This window comes from Lagopus leucura, unplaced genomic scaffold (assembly GCF_019238085.1).
Source record: "Lagopus leucura isolate 7727_CA_CO unplaced genomic scaffold, USGS_WTPT01 Super-Scaffold_100033, whole genome shotgun sequence".
Classification (NCBI taxonomy): Eukaryota; Metazoa; Chordata; class Aves; order Galliformes; family Phasianidae; genus Lagopus; species Lagopus leucura.
In genome coordinates this window covers 1409562-1426344 of record NW_024962282.1, presented here as the reverse complement: position 1 = coordinate 1426344, position 16783 = coordinate 1409562, and the positions used below count along the sequence as shown (strand labels likewise).

The following is a 16783-nucleotide window of genomic DNA, read 5'->3' as shown; positions in this document are numbered from 1 at the left end:
AATTCCTTGAAAAGCAAGGTACTTAATAACAAATTAGCACAGCAATACGTCTTCTTTTTTTATGTCTTTTTGTGTGTCTGTGTGTGTGTGTGCACGTCTGTGAACTATTACAGACTCAGACATTTATTTCATGTTTGCAAAAAAGAAAAAAAGATATTTCTTTACACTAAGTAGTGATGTACTAATTTCAGTGACTAACTTAAAAGATTTTAACTGTACAAAAACTAATTTACTATAAAAACACTATATCTCAGATACACTATTTAAAACTTTCTGTATAGGAAATCCATTTACATGAAAAAAGTCCTAAAATACAGGATGCATGACTAATACACTACCTTTTTGCCACCATGTCCACAGTACATTAATTTAATTTAAAATGCACTGACCATACAGGATAAATTCATTTTGCTTTACACAGTGTTGACAGCCATGTTTATTGTGCAGTGAAATGTAGTGTCGTTTCAAGCTGACTGTATCCATCAACACAGGGCAATATGCTGACTACTGGGCCAGATGAAGACATACATTACTCTGAGAGCAAAACATTCATATACAGCAGTGTCTTCTCCTGAGGATCACCACGGTAATTTATGATGCCTCCAGTGCCATTACTTTATAACTGACACCAATTTGGCAATTTGTATACTAACATGCATGCATATAAAAGAAGTCAAGTTTGTGGCAAATGGAAGATGCAAAACTATTTTAATACTATTCTAAGATAAGGACCATGCAAAATGTGTTCAGTGCTTACAGGGGACTACAAATGCAGTTTTTTACTGCAGAAAGAAACAGTAGTTTTGTTGAGTGACAGAAGATCTGGATTTGCACCATTTCAGGGGTGTGTACAGTTCATGAGGCTTTGTTCATTTTTTGTCAGATGGCTTGCAATGTGCATGTCAAAGATATCATCTTTTAAGAGACAGTCTACCTATTGTGAAACTATAATAGGTTATAAACATGTAAGTCAACACTGAAACATTTACTGAGATAAATAACTGCATAATTTGAGAAAGACTGTATTACATACTGGTCATTCCATCTTTTAAAAAATACTGTAATATTTTAAATAGTATGTGGGCAATTAAGAAGTTGGTAATAAATCTAAAAATATGTATTTTTTAAAATTAAAAAGTCATTTACTATTCAGCTTTTATACTCATAACAAAGAAGATGTATTTGAACTTGTAGGATGATTTTCCATCTTTGACTTTTTGAAAGGTAGTTATTCATGGTGGCAAAGGAGTTTGTCTTTAGCCTTTTTTAACAAAGTTTTGGCATAACCTGGTAATGGAGGCACAGAGTATTTTTTCTAGGAGATTACTGGCTGATTTTTTAATCTGGATATAACTTAGGTAGGAAGAAAAAAAACACATAAGCAAAGTATTTTAAGAGGAAGGTTATGTTACAAAATGATTCTTACTTAAAGTAATAAATTACAAACATCCCAAGAAGGCCAAGAAGTTCTGGCTGCATCTGCTTTAAGCAAGTCCATACTTGAAGGAGTTGAAAAAGCAGCCAAGAAGTTGATGTTCTCTGTACTTGATCTCTAGGGGAATATTTGCAAGTTGACCCATAGGCCATCACAAAAGCATCTGCAAAATGAATTTCTGCAAATAACTGAAATAGTGTAATCTCTGTGTTCTCCTAAGTATCTCAAAGCTCCAGAATTATACTCAGCTTGTAAAGCTGAATTATATGAAAATACTTTTGTTAGCATGAGATTCCATGAGGAGAGCCAGAAATTCTCAGTATCTTCTAAGGTTAGAAATGAGGCACTAATGATATAAAAAGCACATATGCTGAGTGAGCTCTTTCAAGTTGAAACACATAAGAACAAGCTTTCAAACTGCACAGTTGTTCTTGGGTACTTCATTCTGTCATTCAGGTATTTAAACAGCATCATGTCCTACATAAACAACTTAAACAGGCATTACAAAGTATGGGTTTTTTTCTTACTGTGGAAGTGATAATACTGACAGAGACAGAGATGCCTGAAATTTTAAAAAAAATTATATATATATGACTGTAAAGTTGTATGTGTTTCACACCTGTCCTTTTTGAAATGTTTCCTGAGACAGTTAATAAATAATAATCCCAAAATACTAGATAAAACAAAGGACATAGTACTAATGAAGGGTGAGAAGAGAGGACAACACTGGCAATTGTCTTTCTATGGCAACTAATGGCTACCTGATAGTTCTGCAGTCCATACTGCAATTGTGGAAGGAGAATTTAGATTTCAGAATCAAGACTTTGGTTAGGATTCAAAATTATTGCAAAAGCAGTACAGTTTGGCTGCCCTAATGGCTTAGTTGGCAAAGAAATCTACACTTTGGCCTAAAGACTCGAGCTATCCTCAAAGTGACACTTTTAGCTTCCAAGGGTGTGGACTGTCTTGCTTCCTAGTTCCCTTGCATTTATTCAACTTGTCGTGACTTAGATGATTTAAAGCTAAAATCAGATTAGACGAGAATGATCATTTCTTGTGGGTGTATGGCAATCAACTCCACTGTGGGAGCTGGATTCCAGACTAGCATCTGGGAACAGCATTGGGCCAAAGAACAGCATAGAATGAATCTAAAAATGTTACGGCTTCATTAAAGTAATTTCTAACAATATTTTTCTTCCAAAAGAGATTGACTGTTCTCTAGCGCATAGGCAAGAACTCACAGCTTTTGAAAGGGAAAAGAATCTGCATCATTTTCCATGAATGAAATGCTAAGAAATACATAGTAACAATTGATACATTATTTATTTATTAATTCCTGCTTTTATCTTAGTTTCTCACCTTGTAAAATAACGAGAATTTTAGGAAAGGCACCATTTCCCTGAAATGTTGGCCACATAAGAGTTTATCCTCATGTACTTAATGGGATGGGATTTCACTCTCCATTTTCTATGTCACTTACCAAAACAAAACCTCAGATCCAGCCTTTACTTCTTACCAGAATGCAAATAACGGTTACAGTGACAGAGAGGAGCAAAAGAGGTTGAGAAAAAGATGAAGAAAGATTGAGAAAAGAGACAGCAAAGAGACGGAGAGTTTCACCAGTCCCTCTGTTATTCTTTAATTACTCTTCACACTCTGGCCATTGATTCATATTTGAAATGACACATTTCCTTTGAATCCCCTCATGTAATGAATATTTGGCTACTCTAGAAAATATACTGCATACCATCTTCCATAAATACATATATACAGATAGGATATACAGAAATAAAGACAGTCTTCCTAGCTTCCTAATGTGAAAGTGATTGGTTAGCAGTAGAGCTCATATCATCGGTTATTCAGTAAGCTGAGATGATATTTTTGTCTACTTTGGAAAGAACTGATCATGATCAGTTGGGCAGAGAATGGCTTGAGAGCAGCCCTTAGGAGAAGGATTTGGGAGTGTCGAATGATGAAAGATTCAATATGAGCCAGTAATGTGTGCCTGCAGCACAGAACGCCAATCGTATCTTGGGTCGCATCTCGACCAGCAGGTTGAGAGAGGTGATTCTGCTCCTCTACTCTGCTCTTGTGAGACCCTGCCTGGAGTACTTCATTCAGTTCAGCATAAGAAAGATATGGATTTGTTGGAGTGGGTCCAGAGAAGGGCCACGAAGATGATCAGAGGGCTGAAGCACCTCCCCTGCAAGGACAGGCTGAGAGAGATGAGGCTCTTCAACCTGGAGAAGAAAAGGCTCTGAGGAGACCATATAGAGGTCTACCAGTCTACCAGTAACTGAAGGGGGCCTACAGGAAAGAGGGACTTTTTATAAGGCAGAAAGCAACAGGATGAAGGGACATGGTTTTAAAGGGTAAGAGGGTAGATTTAGACTAGATATCAGAAAGAAATTCTTTACTGTGAAGATGGTGAGACACTGCAACAGGCTGCACAGTGAGGTTGTGGATGCCCCCTCCCTGGAAGCATTCAAGGCCAGGCTGGACGGGGCTTTGAGCAATGTGCTCTAGAGAGAGGTGTCCGTGCCTATAGGAGGGAAGTTGGAACTAGATGAGCTTAAGGAACCTTTCCAACCCAAACCATCCTATGATTTTATGATTCTGTCTTCACAATATCTGGTTCTGTCTGTGTTAATAAAACTAGCACTGCTAGTAGCTCGCATATCAGAAACTAAAACCTAATGAACATGCAATTAAGAGTCTCTCTTTTACTACTAGAGATGAATTACTCATAAACATGGAAATGCAGTAAGAGCAGGAAGCATGAAAACCTGGCTCGGCAGATCCCCTTTCCAGCTCTTAGCAAGCAAACAGACACAGCCTTTCTGAAAGTTACTGCAGTATTTCAAATCAAATAGAAAAATGCAAATCTGGGTTGAAAAGAATGACACACACACACACCAAAAGCTTTGGAAAATTTAGATTAATAATATATCTATTTTTTAGCTGTTAAGCTCAAAGCTTTTTCCAAGTTAGACAAATTACTACTTCACTTTAATGTAAGACTTGTAACAGGGTTAGAGTATCTCTTATATTTGTTTTGTCCCTTGCCTGCTTGTAACGTGTTGTGTTTTTTACATCCTCACCCATACTCATAAGACTTTCTGATTCTGTAGTAACAGAAAGTGAGGTAAAATAAATGTGTACCTCATGAACTATTGTCGTTACTGGCATGTCTTGTCATCACTATGCAAAACTAACACCCATGTGGAAACATGACCAGCTGCCCAGCAGGGATGCCTGTAGTCATACAGAGACAAATATTCTGCAGGGAAGTGTCTGTTCATCAAGCTGCTTTCATTCCAAACGCTAAACAAATATTATTCAGGCGAGATTCGAAGTCCCAAAATGTCCTATAAGCTGCATGTCAGTGAACAAGGAGGGGATGAAAACTAAGAAATACATGAGTGATTCATGAAATAGTGCAATATTTAAATGCGCTCTAAAGTATTTCACCTGTAAAGTTTCTGAAATATGCTAAGTGAATACTAAGAGTTGAGAATATAATGTAGCAGAGGTTAGCTACATGTTCATGTAACACTCAGTTATGATAAGGCTTCTATTTTTCCTGTTAAGAGACTCCATTCTCTTTAAAGCATCAACAAGAAGAACTAAGAGGGAATTCCCTAAGGTCAGCTCTGAGGAAACATAAACCTCTAATTCAATAACTCTGCTACTGCACTGAAAAAGGCCTTATTATTGCAACATCCATATGGAGTCAATTGGACATTAATGACTAATCAATCCCTCCCCTTTCTATTCTACTTATAGTGTCACAAACCATGTTTAGATTAGCCCATTTCCTGCTTAGGATCGCTCAAGATGTCTTTTGTTCTTTCAGGGCTGGCCTGATGGAGGCAGCTTAAACAAACACACGACCCAAGTGGTGCAGGAGTTATAAACTGCCATATGTGAATGAACAAAGGGGCCATACTAAAGCCTTTTGTGGTATTTGTTAATGTTTTTCATCTGAGTTTAAAAAGACCTAATGACTTTGCGGTGAGCTGATGCATGTGGCTCGTGGCTTTGCAAAATGAAGGAAATTCTACCCAGTTATATATCAGCATATATTTTCCAAAGTGCCTTGTTTTCAGTTTTGGTGACAGTGAGTTTACTTTTTTAGTACATTTGTTCTACATATGGAAGCAAAATTCTTAATCTCAGCTAAAACACAGCAACAGTTTTCACAGCCACCCTCACAACCTGCATGTACGTCTACCCCCATTTGAAAGCCAGGAGCTAAAATTAATAGTGAAATACATTCTGGGTGTAAAATCAAATCAACTGTTCTAGGCATACCGGTAGCAGCTCACTCACCAGTGTTCAAAGCTGAACGGTTACTTGGGTCATATTAAGGGCTGAAACAATATTTCTAAACAAGCTATTATCACATTCATACTGTGCAGCCAGCCATGCCCAAATCTATATCATTTAAATGAATCAAGGCCAATAAATGCAACTATTTTCTTGATGGCTTACACAAACAGTTTAGATTTGTTGACCACAATTGATGGTAAAATTAACCCTTATAGAAATCAAGGAGAGTACAGCTGCAACAATGAAATAATCTTAAATTTAATGGAATATTAACACAATTAGCGTGTAAGGACTGACCTAAAAGCTCTCAATGGCCAACACAGCTCCACTTGTGCTGTAACACAAGAGTATGAAAAGTTACTCTCTGGAGATCCATGAAACTGGGATGAAGTAGGAACCTCCTCTACAGATTTAGGGAGGAATTTAAGTGTCATAACATTTTTCAATCATGTGCCACTTGCAGACTTCAAGATCCTTCACAGATAATTAATTAAATGCTAACAATAGATATTATTGACAGAAAAAAAATGTGAAACACACGTAAGTTCACAGTTACTCAGCCTAAATAATGACATCAGAAGCACAGGATTGCCAGTCATCAAGTCTAAATAATAGTTTACATCCCCACAAACACCATTCTTGTGTCTCTTTGATATTTCATTCTGTACTCAGGTGAGGAAAGTAAAGTTCCACGGAAAGATAAAAAGGGACAAAACTCTCATGAGAACTATTGCTAATAATTATCATTATTGTCTGGAAAAAAAAAAAAAAGATTGATACTGCAAATTGTGTTTTTTATTGTCAGCAGAAAGCTTTAGTTTTCCGAAATTACTGTGATAGTCAGAGCAGTACAAAGAACAGTGTCTTTAACACAAACGTTCTCATAAGAGACGCAGATTTATTGCCAGTGGAGCTGTTACCTACATAATTTCAAATTTCTCCTGACACGACAGTGTCACCTAGAATATCTAGAAAACATGATACTAATTCTAAAACACAGAAATTAATTTTGTAATCTTCAGACATCCCTAGCAGTTTTGAAGAAAATCCTGCCTGAGCAAGGGCTATGGGACAAGATCCGTTCATATTTCAGTCAATGCTTTGGTGTTTTTTTTTTAATGGAGAAATGACAGACAGGAATTCACCGCAGAGGAAAAGGCAGCTTGACTTCATATTTGATGGATGCATTGTTCAAGGTGTGGCTGAACACTGTTAATGAGCAACTTTGCTTGCTGCTTTGTAGCAAAACAATGAATTTCAAAAGCGTAGATATAACGTGATTTTTAAAATGGATTTATGTTGAACATTGAGAGAGAGCTTTACAAAGCCACCTCCCTCAAATTGTGTGATATTCATGAAATACGGAAAACTTTGCAAAAGGTTTTAACATGTGTTGGAATCACTGCAATTGTGGCACATATCCTGGGTTAAATCTGTAATTGAATTTGGCACCTTCCAGCATATGCAACATCATTCTTTGTATCAATACAACTAATTCCCTTCCAACCAGTGTTTGCTGTTTTCACTTGTCATATCATGTCAGTAATTAGACTGCAAGGACCTAGGACTTGGGTATGCATATGCCATTTTTTCTTGCCTTTCACAAGAAGCTGAAATTATAATAATTAATAATAAAATTAGTAAATAATATGTCACAAAGGGAGAGAAGCAAAAGCAGCACGATAAAAGTTGCAATTCCACGAGTAACAACAAATGTTAGAAGAAACTGTTAAGGCTCATTTTTCAAATATTCTGCACCTGCATATTTGGGTCTTGCGAGTGAAGCCACAATGTATTTTTACAAACAAGGCATGTCCAAATATGTTGCCACAATTATCTGATTTGGATTTTAAAAAGATGGGGGATTTGCCATGAAATAGGGACTAACACGAAAAATTACAAATGACCTTTTAGAAAAGCTGCACTTCCCGTGAAATTATAGCTACCCAATCATAAACATAATCATTTAATATTTGCAGAAGCTGTGAAGGTACTGCAATGCCCACCCCACAGACATTTTGGATCACCAATTCTCTAAAATTAAACTACAAATGAAGAAAATATTGTCCCCTTGCTACTTAGTTTTATAGAAAAGACTTGCTTAGTAACTTGGCATGTCTATGTGGAAAAAAAGCAGATGTTTTTAAACATGTCTCTATTGCTGAGATACTAAGGTTCTTGGAGGAGAAAATGGCATACAGGTTATATTTAGAAAAATAGAGAGCTGTAAAAAGAAGAGAATTTGTCTGGAAGCTGCACAGTGCTCTCTCCTTAATGTATTAATATCCCCGCCCTGCTTCTTTACTCAAGGAGGTAAGAAAAATGGGCAAGATTCCCCCTCCTCCATAGAGCACAATAGTGGATTTCTCCATCAGCTGAAAAATCACTTGTCCCTGAAAATTTCATACCATTTTAAGCAGCTTCAGCCTCCTTTTTCAATATTGTATCACAACAAAGATATGTACAGAGCTATAAGAATCAGGGCCATGGGTTTTTTGATACCTGTGGTGGCTGTACGTGGACTTCAGAGTGTTAAACAGTGTTTTAAAGCACTGAACTACTATATTTAATTTTTCACTCACTCCACTTAAAAGTAGCTAAACAAATTGACTGATGCTTTCAGCATTTGTGACAATAATTTTCTCATGGGCAAAGATTTTCTGTACAAAACTGCAGCCCACAGTTTTACAGCTTTGTTCTAAATTCCTGAAAAAAATCGTACTGTATAATGGAAACTGTGACAAGCTTTAACTGTAACTGTATCTGTGGTAATGGGCACCCCTGAATAAAACTGGGTATTGTAACAGTGGTTGTACAACATTAGAAGTGATAATTAGAATTTTTAAAATAAAAATGCTATTCTAAAAGAATCAATTACTGTAACACAGAAACAGCAAACGAAAAAGCCTGATCTTTAGCAGTCGGAAAAAATGCCTCAGACAGCTGAAAATCAAAAGGTAACACTCACAGAGAACATCCAAATTTATTATGCTGAAAGTCAGAAGCATAATACATGTTTAATATTAGCGTCTTGAGAGGAGTAGGTTTCAATGCAATAGGAAAAACCAGTCCACACACCCTCAGCTCAGATTTTTCAGTCCTCAGAGTGGGAGTTCCCTCTGTAAAATGTTATGGGGTTGCTGGCAACAAGCTTCATAAAGCGATTATCATCAGAAAAGTGATGGGATGGTTCTTAACAACAGAAGGTCTTATTCCTATCCCGTTTGCAGGCATTGAGTTACTCCAGGGCTGAGGCACTGAACCTCATCCAATACAACTGAAATTCTGTGCCTAAGTCCTTTATCACAGATTCCTGATCTGAGTTATTCTGAAAAATATGAGTGTATCACTGAAATTTCAGGCACAATCAAATAGATTCATATGTGTTAAAAGCAGCAACTGCAGTGAATAAAAGCCACATTTAGAATCTGGTCTAACTAATCAATTGTGATTTAAATATTACAGATATGCTTACGAGAAATTTTTTAAAAAGTCCTACAACAAGAATTCAGAGGAGTACAAATTCTAGTGCTTAAGCTTACTGCACTCTCTCTGGAAACACTTCTTTGTTTTCAGACAGCTTTCACTGTTTTCTGATTTTCATCTTTCCCTTCTCAACTGCCATGGCAACTATTACAAATATTTATGTGCGACAAATACTGGCGTGGAGAGGCATTCTTTCCTCCAGTATTTATGAAGCGCTGTCACAAAAGTAGGCGATGCTTTGTCATGCATGTACTACCTTCTGTTTACACCTCTGCATAGGAGGGTGTTAAACAAGTTACCTCACGGGTTTGGACTGTGTTGGCAGCCTGCCAGGATTGATCTGCCTGCAAAAATACAGTTCCCTTTCACCTACCTCTTCAGCCGATCAAAGCCAACCTCCTTTGGAGTTAAGAAGGAACTGTCTCGTCCTTTTCTATAAGCGGTTTTTTGCTGTCGGGCATACGCGAGCATGTTGGAGATTTAAGTATATGATAGAGGTACTCCTTTAAGAAGCAATGATGTGCTTTTTTTCTGAAGAGATTTGCAAAATGCAGGCACTTGTCACAATGCCTGCTCTACTGCTAGGACAGCAGAAATTAAGTTTTGACATAAGGACATTTTTGGAGCTGGACAAGGTGGCAGCTTCTCTTCACCCTTAGGTTATCAGCCTTGTACTACTTCTGTTAATCCTTTTTTGTGTTTGTCGTGTTTCTCCTCGGAAGGCTAAAAAACTACCTTCCACATGGAAAAGACTGCCTGTGTTCCCCCAGTTAGCTCATTCCTCTCCTCCATCAGTGACTCGTGTTCAGTGCTACTCTGCTGCCACTGCAACCCCTCATCTGCTCCCAGCATTCTGAAAATGGGTTGAATCTGTGAAGATTCCTAACACCATTTCTTCTCTTTCATTCAATTTCCCTTGCTTTTGGTCTAACATTATCTCTCCTTGTGGTACACAGTGCCTTGAAATGTGGCTAGCTAAAGTCAAATCCGCATGGCAGTAATGGCAACATTGAGCAAATCCTCAACTCTGTATGCTGGTCAGCAAATGCACTGTCTGAAATGAGACAGAACTGTGCTCTCACACTTAATACTGAATAGAAATAAAAGTGCAGTTGAGCTCATGCTCCTGTATGACAATCTTGGGTTCAACTCCAAAATCAGGTTCAGACCAAAACCTGCATAGATAGGAATTTGTAAAATTAAGCTAGGGCTTACTAGCAATTAACCTGTTACCAATGGTTATGCACCGTGCAATCTCCATTTGGCTTGCCTTCAACCTTTTCGATGAGTGGTCAAAAATACCATGGTCAAACATGTAAGGCTTAAAGCTACATTTCAAACAGTGACTTGGTATATAGAAAAATACAATCTTTAAACCAGGGAATCTACACATAAAAGTAGGAGACAGCAGGTGGTGAAAGGGTGGACATATGCACTGAGTACACAGGCACTTAAGAATCTTATTTGACTAGAAGATGGGCTGGTACCAAGCCCAAGCTGCGGGCTCCAAGATACATCTTAATGACTGACTTAGCATCTAGCACCTGTGTTCACAGCAAAGGTGATCTTTGAGAGATTTTGAAAAGTAACAGACTAATACAAGAATAAAGTAAATACACAGATAAAGCGTACAGGCATATCCCACAGTTTTATTATAATTTTTTTTTTTTCTCAACCAGTAGAAATGGACCTATTCCTCCTAACTGTGGATCATTGCTTAACACACTGGCAGACTAGTATCAAAGGAAGAAGCAGCAAGTGGTAAGCAAAGCTTACAGTCTCAGAAAGTCTATCACATAATAGATAGAACAAATGAAAATATCAAAACAGGACTCAGAAGAAAAGCGCTTTGTGTATTTTGTCCCATCTTATGAGGCCAAATATTTAACTAGTAAGCCCCTGATTCTAATGCATAAATACAAACGAACACTGAACTTGGAACAAAATGTTAATGCTAATATGGCATTTTCATCTGTTTCCAGTTGCTTTATGAAAGTGAATTTGGCTTCACAATGCATCTATTTTTTCATATTGGAAAACAGGACACAGAGAAGTTATTTCTCTTTTATAAAATCACATAGTGAGGCAATGGCAAAACAATAACATTCAGATGTTGTTGCCCTGAGCCCAAGATCCAATCAAGAAAACCATATTTAAACAGATCCAATTCTTTGGCAGGAATGATGATCAGATCTTGATGGAATTTGAATCTCTACAACTGGTGAAGGAAACTACACTGCAACCTAAGTTAAGGTAAAATCAGTAACTGTCAACAGAAACATTAACTCTCTTCTGCAGATTACTATCTACTACTAAGAAAAATCTTAGCATATTTCCTACAAATTTTCCATAGCATTTCACCACAAGCATAAAAAATAGAAGGATTGTTAAACATAGAGTATGTTACACATGCATGAGATGTATGTGGTTCATTAGAAGCAGCACCATCACCAACACTGAAATGAATTTCTTTCTTAAACATGAACCAACAAAATGTATTCAGAACATCCAAGGTTCTAAGATAAAATGACTAAATATGTTAGGCTCCCCCACCTGGAATTTAACAATGACTTCTTGCCTGTACTCTACCACATTCTGGTTGGTTGATGTATGTTAGAAGAGGAGCTTTAGCTATGGACAGATTCAAAGCTGACTCAGTGTGGCCCACGCTGGCTAGCTTATACCCCTGTACCCAACAATCTCAAATGCTCAAAATTATGAAGCTGCCTAAACAAATAACATTTCCTTAAAAATTATGGAGAAAAAACATCTTGCTTAGCTCTATACCTGGCTATTTATAATTTCACATACCAGTTGCCAAATGTTTATGAAAGTCTCAAATCATGTTGTTGGTTCTTTTTTAATTTTGACAACTACAATTGTACTATACACTTTAATATGACAACTTAGATTTCCAGGTAATGGTGCACTTCTAGGAGCTGGGAATTGTTCATCAAATGGTCACAGTCAGCAGCAATGTTTCTGTATACAGTCTGAACATGATTTTTAATATAGATAGCCCAGCCCTGATGGTAATTAAGGAGGAAATAGAGATGTTGGTTTATGTCATATTTAATATAAAATTCTTGTAGACAATTATCAGGCCTCCATTTAGATGAAGTTAGGTCACTCAGAATAATACAAGCTTTGAATACAGCTTCATATGCAAATTCATCTCTGAAAGGAGAACTGGTTGCCATTAGTCTTCGCACACTGTGCGCACACTAGTTTCACACACTGGTCAGGGATAACAAGTACAAGGCCTGATGTTCATTCTGCAGTGTCCTTTCACATTTACGTCTTACAGTTTCATAAAATCCAACGTAAAGAATGTTAAGACTTCTCTAATAATTCATGTTTTTAAAAATTACACATGTAGTTTCAAATTGTGATCAATAATCAAATACCACAAGCACTCCTAGAATTAAAGGGAAATGTGACTCAGATCATGTCAGAGTCAAATCTCTGCCATACATTATAGATAAGAAATAAGGAGTAGACAGAAATCATTGCTACATACTTTTACAAAGGAACTCCATAAACCAAAAAGCTTGCTGATATTTCTTGCAACAAATTACTTGAACCTTAAAGGCTGTGTCAAAGCTATGAGACCCAGGAGCACTTCCCAGATCTTGTCTGTCTTGGCTGCATGCTGAGATGATACAGACATGTACCATGTCTCTGCGCACTTAGTTTCCTTTGGAAATGCAAGTGCGCAGGTAGACAAGGAGTGGAACTGTAGAATTGCACTCCTACAGCTCCCTTGGTTCACATCAGCAAGGGATAAGGATGCAGTTCAAACTGCTTTTCTTTGTAGTTTATTGCCAGCAATGCAACTAAACTTGGACTCTTTTGCTCGGGAACTTCTTTGTATCCTTCCCCCTAAAAAAATCCCTCTACAGATAGTTAATATGTCTTTTCTAAATATAATATATTTCATAGTTTTAAAGTATGAAAATTCTAGTGACTGAAGTAAATGATATGAAAGATCTAATAGCCATGCACTCACTGTCACTGATTCATTTGGACCTCATACATCTGATGAAAAAAGGGAGTCTAAAGTTGGTCACCAGTATGTTACTTCAGAAATGTTTATATTCTATAAGAATGCGTAAAAGTAAACAAGAGAAAACTATCAGCTAAAAGACGTCTATGGCAATGTGTACTCAAATAATATACAAAAAAAAACCTGGTAAAGAAAAGATCAAAATTAACTAACGATGACAAAACAGAAAGGAAGGTGTGTGAAATACACCACGTCTTAGAAGGCTATGATGATGATCACTGAATCTTTGACATGCACCAGAGACTGTGACCTCGGCAACACACTACAATGCAACTAAACTCTCTTCTTAGAGGAGTCTGAAGGAAAAGTTTTCAAGTTCCTTAGTAACCTGATGTTGAAGCAGACACACATACAAAAGCACAAAATATTGGCAATGTATAAAACACTCTGGGACATAACAGACCTAGGAAGATCTGTAGTATCTTCATGGCAATTGGGAAAAAGTTGTTATATTTGAAAATGAACAGAGCCTGTAGCATGGTATATAACATGAGACGCAACCGTTTAGCTGCTGACATTTCAGCAGGACTGATTTCAATAGGCTTCTACTCCAAGAGATGCCACATTAGAAGCGTCACCACCTTGCTAGCTTGCCAAAGAAGCAAAACTTGGGTGATATTTTGAAGGTCTTTTTTATATCCAGCTAATGTCTAAGTTCACCTCGTCTATAACTAGAAGGACAAATGAGCAGCTCAGTTTGAAATCCTGCCAGTGTTTTTCACATCTCAGCAGAGGTACTGGCCCAGCACCCCTTTTCCAGAGACATCTATTGGCTGCTAAACAAAGTATGGAAATCTGAATCCATTCATGAACTCAGATTTCCCATGTGGCAACGCACCATACCTCAAGCTGCCCCACCAGCTCTAGAAAGACACTGTCCTTAAACTGGCACACATCACCGTATCCTGGTGTACCTATGTCAGAGTTTCATTGTCCACTATCCAGTAAAAAGAGAGGCTGTTGGTATCATGAGGTCTATAAGGATGCTAACTTAATAATACCAGAAAGAGGACGGTCAAATTGAAGGAAATGATTTAAACTTAGACAGTTGACAGACACTTTGGAACCAATAACTGTGTATGTGTCTGTAAGTATCCTGTTGCAACTTTTCATCCCAACTACGGAAAAAAATATTCTTCAAGATGTTGTAACATGAGACGTTGCAGAAGGATGGGAACTCCTTCTCAATTCAGTTTATAAATAAATGATGAGTCATCAAGCACTTTTAAAAGTCCATGGAACTCCAAACTCTATTTTCCAGAAGGAGAAAAAAAAAAAAACCAACACAAAATCTGAAAAAATTGTTGGTTTTATAATGATCTATTACAAAATATGTATATATACACATATACACACACAGGGAACATATGAAATGTTTCAATAAGTTGTTAGCCTCCTACTGAATATTATTTGTAATAAACAATTGATGAGCTTCAATCACTACCTTATCTTACTGTTATGGTGAACAGAAAGCTTGATTATGAAAATTTACTTTACATTAATTGTTTAAGCAAAGACACGAAGGCACATGCTCATAGGACATGGCAGTTCCACCTGACAAGCTTTAAGCCTATAAGTAGGAATATTTTGCTCAAGTAAATTGGAGTGTTTCTATTCTTCTGTATGGATGAGTCAATACAGGAATGTCTTGGATCTCAACACTGCATTGTGTACATGTATTTATTCTAGGCTGTATAGATTTACTGAGGAACAGTAAATTTAAGGATTTAAGGACAATGTATTTCAGTTGGCAATGAGCGTTTTAAGTTGTTTTATCATAGGTGTATCACTGCTTGTAAAGAAAAGGTAGCAATTACATGTGCTGTTGTTTTCAGACTTCCAAATGAAAGGAAAAATTGTGAGGCCTTGTCTAGACCATATATTTTTGGGTCACTGAGATAATAACAAAATATGCATTCAGATGAATATTTTCTATACAGAAAACATTAAAGCATTTTTATCAGACAAATTCTGTCTATATTTCAAGAATAATTTTTAAATAGCCCTACTTGTCAACAGTCACAAGTTTGTCTTCTTTTGATCCAAGACAAAAGTAAATTGTGATCTTGTCAAATATTTGGATATCAACAGAAAATAATTAGAGATATTTTAACTTTTTCCTGATGAACAGTGGTATAACTAGAACTTGTTAAGTTAAAAAAAAAAAAAAAAAGAAGAAGAAAACTGAAGTGGCAACATGGCATTTTTGCTGAGTGGTAGATTAATCTTATTACAGTGACTGGTAGATTTCATATCCACCTACTCTCTTGCAATGCATCATAGGATATTCACTTTCTCAGGTTAAAATCAGTCCTGAGAAACACTGATTTCCACTTGACTGCCTGGCATATTGAATAAATCAATAAAATCTGTGCAAATGCACCGAAGTGTTATATTGTGTACAAGACATTCATATAGAAAAGTGAAATATTTTTACATTATCTTTTGATAGCTGTCTTTATACAAAACAGTACTTTCAATGGATCTACCCTTTGCCATGTAGTTACTAAAAAATAAAACAAACAAACAAAGAACAACAACAAAAAAACGTGTTGCCCTGGAACAGCTAGAGGATATGCTGGCAGCATTTCAGCTACACAACCATTCTGTGACACAGAATTGAATAATCCACAGTAAAAACTGCAACTCACCTTCTGCATCTTCTGGCCTTGTAAGATCAATGACACCAGGGCCCAGTTTTCCATCTTCATTGGGCTTCCCTGTTAACTGTGGGCCTAAATTCTCAAATCTTGTTCTTTCCTGGAAGAGAACAGAAGTAGTCTTAATGCTCTCTGTATGTTAATTCTCTTTGTGTGCCTGTGCATGTATCTATGCAGTGACATGTGCCTTGTTTTTTAAATACCAACAATGAGTGCATTTAATTAGAAATTTAACTCAGAGACTATTTTTTACAGATTCTGAACGTTTGGGTTTATGAAAATCAGTTTTAAATGTGAAACATATACAGAAGCTTTGAAATTATTTTGATCTGCACTGCCATAATGCATAGATGATTGTACATGCAAATACAAAACACACTTGGCAGGAAACAGTACCAATCAATGCTGCTCACTTTGCCTTACCACATATTTCTAACTTAAACTGGAAAAGACAGTCAACGTTTGAGAGATGTAAAAATTTAGAAAGAATTGGTATTAAAAAAAATTAATAGGAAAAAAAATAAACAACAACACTTCTCCTCACTATGAGAATCAATTTAGCCATCATACCTAAAAGATAACACAAGTCTAAATTATATGTGGGTTTTTCAAAGACAAGTATTTTAAAGAAGTGATAATAGATGACAGAAATGATAGTATTATTTTGTCTGGGAATTTAAACTGAACCTCTGTGGAAGAGAATTCTAAGGGGTTAAGAGGAGAAAGGGAGAGGGAAGTGGAGGGGGAAGGGAAAAGGATAATGAAAGGAAAGGAAAAAGAAGTTCTAACTCCTAGGAAAAATAA

General features: G+C 36.7%; 1 protein-coding gene across 10 annotated transcripts in view; it reads right to left on the bottom strand.

The window, feature by feature from the left end:
* Positions 1 to 16783, bottom strand: part of SOX6 (SRY-box transcription factor 6) — a 366568-nt gene that overhangs the window by 18035 nt on the left and 331750 nt on the right. For all 10 annotated transcript variants that reach the window (XM_042881831.1, XM_042881833.1, XM_042881825.1 and 7 more), the window contains one exon: positions 15971 to 16079. In XM_042881831.1, coding sequence (XP_042737765.1) covers positions 15971 to 16079 — 109 coding nt within the window. The remainder of the gene's footprint in view (positions 1 to 15970; positions 16080 to 16783) is intronic.